The sequence below is a fragment of the Crocuta crocuta genome, unplaced genomic scaffold (assembly GCF_008692635.1).
Source record: "Crocuta crocuta isolate KB4526 unplaced genomic scaffold, BGI_CrCroc_1.0 scaffold944, whole genome shotgun sequence".
Classification (NCBI taxonomy): domain Eukaryota; kingdom Metazoa; phylum Chordata; class Mammalia; order Carnivora; family Hyaenidae; genus Crocuta; species Crocuta crocuta.
The window spans coordinates 421,389-429,601 of record NW_027528243.1 but is presented as its reverse complement, the minus strand read 5'-3'; the positions used below and the strand labels follow the sequence as shown (position 1 = coordinate 429,601).

The 8,213-nt window shown below is 47.5% G+C and overlaps 1 protein-coding gene and 1 pseudogene across 2 annotated transcripts in view; both read right to left on the bottom strand.

The window, feature by feature from the left end:
* Positions 1-365: 365 nt before the first annotated feature.
* Positions 366-4,855, bottom strand: LOC144222558 (histone H3.3A-like; annotated as a pseudogene).
* Positions 4,527-8,213, bottom strand: part of STEEP1 (STING1 ER exit protein 1) — a 20,946-nt gene continuing 17,259 nt past the window's right edge. Inside the window, exons 4-7 of one of the 2 annotated variants that reach the window (XM_077753075.1) lie at positions 7,867-8,005; positions 7,102-7,191; positions 6,400-6,492; positions 4,527-4,980 (exon numbers count right to left, since the gene is read on the bottom strand). In XM_077753075.1, the coding sequence (XP_077609201.1) occupies positions 4,918-4,980; positions 6,400-6,492; positions 7,102-7,191; positions 7,867-8,005 (385 nt within the window). In that variant the 3' untranslated portion in view covers positions 4,527-4,917. The remainder of the gene's footprint in view (positions 4,981-6,399; positions 6,493-7,101; positions 7,192-7,866; positions 8,006-8,213) is intronic. The other variant, XM_077753074.1, reaches the window with a different exon arrangement.

The following is an 8,213-nucleotide window of genomic DNA, read 5'->3' as shown; positions in this document are numbered from 1 at the left end:
CTGAACACCTGTCCTGGATCAGAGGAAGCTAAAGACACATGCGGCGGGGCTCAGGAGGTTAAGCGTCCGACTCCTGATCTCAGCTCAGGTCTTGACTTCACAGTCGGGAGTTTAAGCCCCGCGTTGGGCTCCGCACAGAGTATGAAGCCTACTTAAAATTTAAAGAGAGAGAGAGACACTAAAGATGCAGTGTGTGATTCGGACTTGGGTCCTGGAGCAGAAAGAGGACACAGTAGAACAACTGGTGAAATCCCAGTGGAGTGTGTAGTTTAATGTTACGGTACCAATGTTAATCCCGTAGTTCTGACCACTGTGCTATGGTTTTATACAGACTGGTCTGCTGTAACAAAATTCCGTAGACCGAATGGCTTAAACAACAGACATTTATTTCTCATGGTTCTGGAGGCTACAAAGTCCAAGGCCCGGGTGCTAGCTCAGTCCCGAGGGAGAGCTCTATTCCTGGCTGGTAGAGATGGCCGTTCTTCTTGCCGTGTCCTCAGTGGCAGAGAGAGGCAGGCAGGTAGAGAAAGGGCTCTCCGGTCTTCTTTCAAGGCACTAATCCCATCACAAGGGTCCCACCTCAAGATATCATGCACACCTAATTGCTTCCCGAAGGCCTGGCTCCAAATCCCAACACACTGTGGGGTAGCACTTTACTGGAGGAATTTTGGAGGGGACACAGTTCAGCCCCCGAGCATTACGTGGGGTGTTAATATTAGCAGAACCGAGTGGAGGGCGTACAGGAACTCCCTCTCAACTATCTCTGGAACTTTTCTGTACATCTAAAACTATTCAAAGATTTCTTTTTTAATTTTGTAATTTAATTTTTTTGCCGTCAATAAGAAATTTACCCGTTTAAAGAAAAATCCAAATGCTGGCATTGTCCAGAAAAATGTAAACAGGCCTATTTATAATTGCTACAAAGGCGAACGGCTGAAACGTGTTCCCCAAAGCATTTTGGCTTCCGCATGAATGCTTTGTGTCCCCGCATTTATATTAAAACATTCACAGGCAAATGAAAATGGAAAAACTGCCAATATCTCTTCCTGTCCCCTATGTTTCCATTTGCAATCATATACTGAAGTACCTTTTGACTCCATGGAAAAAAATATCTGACGTTCAGAACTACCAAGAACAGGAAGAGGAGAATTTTTTTTTTTTAATTAACGAATGAAATGTTTTCCATCAGAGTAGATTCTTAAGCACATTCTCCACGTACGAGGCGTGCCCGCTGGATGTCTTTTGGCCTAACTGTTACACGTTTGGCACGGAGGGCACGCCGGCTGGTGTCCTCAAAGAGGCCCACGAGCTAGGCCTCGTGTGCCTCCAGGAAAGCACCGATAGCCGTGCTCTGTAAGCGCAGGTCTGCTTTGAAGTCCTGAGCAATTTCCCGCACCAGACGCTGGAAAGGAAGTTTGCGGATCAGAAGTTTGGTGGACTTCTGGTAACGTCTCATGTCCCATGTCACAGAGTGCGGTCCAGGCCTGTAACGATGAGGTTTCTTCACCCCGCCAGTAGACGGCGCACTCTTGCGAACGGCTTCCGTAGCCAGTTGCTTCCTGGGTGCTTTATCACGGGTCGATCTACGAGCAGTCTGCTTTGTACGGGCCCCAGGTAGTGAGACCTCCTGACTTACCTCCCTTCTCCTTCAGCTGGAGCTCGGTGATCTAGAGGCAGCACGGGCGGGAACGACTGTGTCTCCCTCTCTCTTTGACCCTCCCCCATTCATGCTCTGTCTCTCTCTTTCTCAAAAATAAACACTAAGAAAAAAAAAAAGCCTTTTTAAAGGTAAAAAAACTCAAGGCCAGGGGTACCTAGCTGGCTCAGTCAGTAGAGCATGCGACCGCTGATCTTTCAGGTCATGAGTCTAAGCCCTACGTTGGGCCGTAGATCTTACTTAAAGAACAAACACAGGGACACCTGGCTGGCTCAGTCGGTAGACATGCACTTCTTGATCTCAGGGTCACGCATTCAAGCCCCACGTTGGGCGTGGAGCCTACGTAAAAACAAAAAAACACAAATAAACTCAAGGTGAGGGGCCTTCAGATCCCCAACCACAGGACCAGGCTGGGTCAAATGGAAGAGAGGCAGTGACAGAATGGCAAGACTGGGAGAAAACAGGAGGCTCAAGGTTCTATGGGGTTTAGAAGCCAGTTCAGTTCACCAGGAGCGATGCTTTTCGTTTTCCTGAAGAATTCTCAAACACTAAAAGCTCAAGAGCGACGGATGATGCTTTGTTAGAAGCGAGTGAAAACACAGAGTAGTCGGGTGAAAAAGCAGTAGAACAAGACATCAAGAAGTCAAAAGGGGAAGATGTTTCCTGAAGGAAAGGAGGTGGTCCCTGGTGATAACGAGCCCCAAATGGTCAAGACAAGCTAGTTTTTCAAAAGCGTTTTAACTTCTCTTATGCAGTAAAATGACACTTCCAAATGCCACCAATTATGACAGCTATTAAGACAAACCTTTTACAACACTGTACTATTTTATGACAGTTGATAATCTGCACGCGCGCGCGCGCACACACACACACACACACAGAGTAAAACTCTCCACAATTTCCATACTCTTTACACTAACACTGAAACCCTGTATTTGCTGCTCAAATTCTACAAGAAAATAGAGACCATGGAGAAACTATGTCATAGTATTTTAATAAGCACTTCAGCACGAAAGAATAGAACGCTAAAGAGCACATGCTTATCTGGTGCTAATGACCTAATGATTTGCAGTCTCGAAGATGAAGCAAAATGCGTACTTTGACCCAGATGGTAAAGTGGTTTAGGGCTAGTATCTAAGGAAGACTATTTCAGAAAATGCATGGAAGTGTCTTTACATCACATTTCATTTGGTTTTTCAAAATGAAACTGGTACCTGTTGTCGACAATATATTTTTTAAAAAATCCCACAGGAGGGGCAGTTCAGCCCAGTTCTGTCGTCACATTTCTGGCTTTATCACTGGGTATGGGAGCTCAGGAACCTTCTACTCTCAGAGCCTCAGATCCTCATTTGTAAGAAGAGACTGATAACAGTTAAACCTAGCTCCTAGCGCCGTTGTCTTGGTTACATTAAGAGAATACCCATCGAGTGCTGTCCATGGTCCGACGCATGTCCACTAGCCCGACGCCTAGTGAGGGCTCATTAAAAGGATTATTATTATTACTCCCCCTACGTTTGTCTATAACTACTGATGAAGTAGCCACCTACTTCAGATGAAGTAGATCTGAAGATCTAAAACCAAACGAACAGATTTAGTGGAAGCGAGAACACGAGGGGAACGCCGTTAGGAGGCTGTGGGCCCAGAACAGGGTTCTGGATCCCTCGAATCTTGGATTTCAGAGGTGGTGGACAGGACCGCCGGGCTATATAGGGTTATGGGAGTTGGTAGCTAGCGTGGAGTTAAGGGAAAGGTCCCTGTTTGGAGGTGAAGTCAAGGACTATGCGGAGGTTAAGGTCAGCTATCCACAGGCTGTCTAAGCACCTCTCGGAATGAGGACAGGAATTGAAGTGGAGAGGAAGGCCCAGTTGCAAAGACCTCACTGGATGCAGGAGAATAACTGGGAAGAGGGTGACACGGCCCTGCCCGGGCTTCCCCAGGACCCCTGTCCCTCTGTCTCCCGGTTCTTGCTAGCTCACATCCACCCCTACCTACTCCAACCTACTTTTCCTTCCAAATAAGGACATCGGGGAAAAAAGGCAAAGAAAAATGCCCTATCAGGGGCACCTGGGTGGCTTAGTCGGTTAAGCGTCCGACTTTCGCTTAGGTCATGATCTCGCGGTTCGTGGGTTCGAGCCCCGCGTCGGGCTCTGTGCTGACTGCCAGCTCAGAGCCTGGAGCCTNGCCCTATCTTTTCCCCACAGCACCTCACACACACGTTTTAGGTGACTGCTAAGCGCAACCCACTGCAGACGATGCAATGAGTTAAAATGCTCTTCCTGCCTCGACAGCTCATAATTCCGGGGAACAGATAAAATCATGCACATAACACTGCGTACTGACATTGCCGAACGAGTGGGGCAGTAAACGTTTAAATATAACCACACTCCTCTACGCACAGCGAATGTGAAACACCAGATCACAGACAGGCCCCTCTGTTTATCTCAGTATCGTTTCTTCCTCTACGTCTCCGTCCCATATGCCTCTCAGCGGCTCGACCGGACAGACGGTAGGGATTANCCTACCTTTTCTCCTTTCATTTGGAGCTGAGCTGCCCTCCCCGGCCACGCCCCCACTCCCAACCCCGCCTCTGATCTGGCTGTTCCTTCTTAGGTACAAAGTCTGAGGAGGAATAACTCACCTAGAGCTTTAAGATTTGAAGTACAGGAACCAAGGCTAGGCCGTTTCTGTAGTTTGTGACTAGGCAAGTTTCTCTGAACATGAAGTAAAGGAAGCTCTATGTAGATTCTGGCTTTTTATGGATTTTCTTCTGACAGCAGAGAGATTCAAACCATAGCCAATACCTGCCAGTCTAAGAATAGAGAGAGCCACTTAAAAGAGTCTGACTTGCTAGGACTTTAAATATCATTCGTGCCATTTTTTTCTATGACACATCATAATATTTTTTTCAAAAATCTTTAAATGTTTTTATTAACTTTGAAGACGGAAGAATAGCTACTTTGGAAACTAGAGACTCTTCAAGCACTGATGTATTCATAGAGTTTCTACACAGCTGAAGAAGTTTACATCAAATGGACCAAAAATAGTACAGAGGACCTATATATGGAAAGATCTGGGCGGGGGGAACCTACGTCTAGAAAGCAGGTCAGATGGACTGAAAGACCTCACTGAAGGTAGGAGAAAGCAATGGAAAGCAATGGAAAGCCTTCTGCTGGGGCCAATAGGTAGGTACCAGTCCATGTAGTCAAGAAAAAGTTCTTTTTCCTCATGATCGCCAGTCTGGGTTGAGAGAAAGGTCCTGATCATTTGAACTGGTTGTCAATCAAGGTCCCCTTCATTTTCGCTTTCTTGGCTTCCAGTTCAGCCTGGGAAGGAAGAAAAGTTTACCCCCTGAGACGTGACATGAAATTCTTCCTTTCCTCCCTCACTCAAACTGCCCCAACTCTATCCCGTCGTGTTCATTTAGTAGAGAAACCAGAAGAGGGGTTGTCAAATCGTCATGAGTGTCCAGCAACTGCTTTCCAATGTTTCTGATATTATGGTTCACACAGGAAATGATGACGTCTGTGTGGCAAAGGTTGGGGGGAGTAACACAAGGCTGTGGTCAAGGGTGATCAGTGCAGGGCTCCTACAGCCCCAGGTCCCTCCAAGGGCCCAGGGAAGCAATATCATGGCATACCAGGATCCTATTCCCGGCAGAACATGAAGAAAAACACTCTTCTAGAACAGTGCTGCTTCAAGTTGTGCCATCCATGAACGATTTGTTATTGGTTCGTGCAAGATATGCATAAAAATCAAGAGTAAGCATTTAGACACTTGTATAGCAATTTGACAGAGGGATAATAAGAGCAAGTAATTTAATAAAAGTAACTGAGGCAAATTCATTTTTATTGCATTTGATAAATTACAAACCTGTTTCTTTTTAACTTTTTTTTTTTTTTACATTTTTTAATTTATTTTTGAGAGAGAGAGACAGCGCGAGGAGGGAAGGGTCAGAAAGAGAGGGAGACACAGAATCTGAAACAGGCTCCAGGCTCTGAGCTAGCTGTCAGCACAGAGCCCGACGCGGCGCTCGAACCCACGAACCGTGAGATCATGACCTGAGCCGAAGTCGGATGCCTACCCGACTGAGCCACCCAGGCGCCCCTCCAAACGTGTTCNGCCTTGGCCGTTCACCTCAGAACATTTGGAAAGCACTGCCTTGGACACTAAGGCGAGGTCATGCAGCTCCCAAGCCCCCCCACCTGTGTCACCGAAAAACCCTCTATGATCATTAGAAAGGAGTGGTGCACCCTTTGAGGAGGCACAAATGTATGATGTCAGAATGTAAGGAAATATCAGAAGTTATTATCAAGAAAACACAAAGGTAGGCACCATCGAATATAAACGTGCGCGCTCCACGCGGAGCCCGTGAAGGACACAGAAACCGGTGTGTGCTCTAAGAGCGCCGATCTGGAGGCCCCGGTCCCAGTACTGCCACTGTAGCGCCCCCAGACACCGTCGCACCCTGGGAGAGTGTCCGGGAGCCCCGATCTGTAACTCCTGACTTGGGACCACAAGCAGCAGATGCAAGTACCGCTGTGGCTAGGGCTCTCTCACAAGGGCTGTAACCGGAGGCCTGGACGCTACGGTCACTTGGGCAGGGCTTACCACTGGTTAGAGCCCGGGGTTAGACACCAGGCAGCCAAGCACACTGGCGGCCCCTGACATACTTGCGAAAGGATCTCCCTGACCGTCCGAGGGTCTTTCAGACCCAGAAGCCCTTGCCCCTCCAGGCCACTCACCAGCTCCTGCAGCCGCCTTTTGCTCATGCCTTTGCGCTCCAGCTGTTTTTCAATCACTTTGGCGTTCTGCGCATACGAGTCAGCAACCTCTCTCTGAGGGAGAAGAAGAGGCACCTTTAAATCAGGGGTCCGGCCAGTGAGGAACAGGGCCCTTAAGGAGCCATTTAGACTACTCCAATCCCAAAATTACTACTGAAATGGACTCTGTTCCCTTTTCAACGCTTCAGCTTTTTAGTAATCCAGGAGGGCTCAGGTCGCAGCGAAACCATTTTAAAAAGAGTAGATAACACGTCTCTGCAAACCTCGTTATACTGAAGTACCATAAAGGTAATCGCCACTCCCGCTAAGGAGAGCCACACGAAGCACTCGAGCCAGAATGGAAGGGACCTGAAATTGTTGAGTCCAGTAGTTTTGAAACTGAAGAGGGACAAGGGAGCTGCCCCCTTGAAAGCATCTCACAACCCAGTATGAAACAAATCACTGATGTTGTCCAACTCGCTGGCGCTCACTGTGCCCACTGTCCTTGAGATCCAGGGAGATAGGGACTCACCTCATCTTCTCTAGTCTCTTACTAGCAGAGTAAGGCCTAGGACTGATGTTTCTAATTATGCTGCTACTCGAATGGGCTGGTTCTCGAGTCCCCCCTTCCTTCCGGAGCCCACCCCCAATGCATCCAGTTCCTTTGAGAGCAGAAGCACTCACAGCCTCGATCTCCTCTTCCTCTTCGTCAATAGTAGACACCGTGACAGAGCTGAACTTGCCCATGTCTTTCGTCCGTTTGGTCATCATCACCTGGCGTCACAGGAGGAGGACTCAGTGTCATTCACTGCAGTTGGCTCTGTGAACCACGCATGCGCCGTGTCCATGCACGTGCGCGCACACGTGCGGGACTGCAGGGGGTGGGGGCTGCGGTNCAGCATAGTATTGGTTTCAGGAGTAGAATTTAGTGATTCATCACTTACATATGACACCCAGTGCTCGTCCCAACACGTGCCCTCCTCCACGCCCCTCACCCGTTTGGCCCATCCTCCCCCTCCCAACAACCCTCAGTTTGTTCACTGTATTTAAGGGTCTCTTATCGTTTGCCTTCCTCTGTTTTTATCTTAGTTTTCCTTCCCTTCCCCTATGTTCATCTGTTTCTTAAATTCCAAATATGCGTGAAATCATATAATTTTCTTTCTCTGACTTATGTCGCTTAGCAGAATACACTGTCCACACTGAACGGGGAAGACATTTCAAAGGAAATAAATGGTAATTAAAACCATACGATTTCTAACTTTACTCACAGGACAGCTATAGGAAAGGAAAAAAGTACACATGACGGACGTTACACGTAACATCTGCTTTTACATAAAAATGGCATTCTCTTAATAAGGAATGCATCCATAAAGGGAGATTTCTCATTATAATCTCATTTAAAAATGTACGGCGATCTGTAGCTATATTAACCAGTCTGTCAATAATTACCTTCTTAGGAGGCTCTTGTTTCTGAGTATAGATATTTGTTTTGCCAAAACCCTGGCCAAACTTGACTACTGCTCCATCCACGATGAAGGTCACAGGCGCATTCTTCGGCTGGGACTGATAGAAGAGGGGCAGTCCACACCTGCAAACAGCACAGCGAACCTCTGAGGAGCTCAGAATCCAAATCCCCCAAAACACGGATTCACGAAGTATGCTCAGATCCCGGGAATAGTTTTGCTCGTGGCATAAACGAACGATTCGCTCCTTCCACTGCTATCCGGATCACTACAGGAATCACTGAGGAATCGCTTTTATAAGCAAGAATGTATTAAAACTGCTGCTCGGATTCC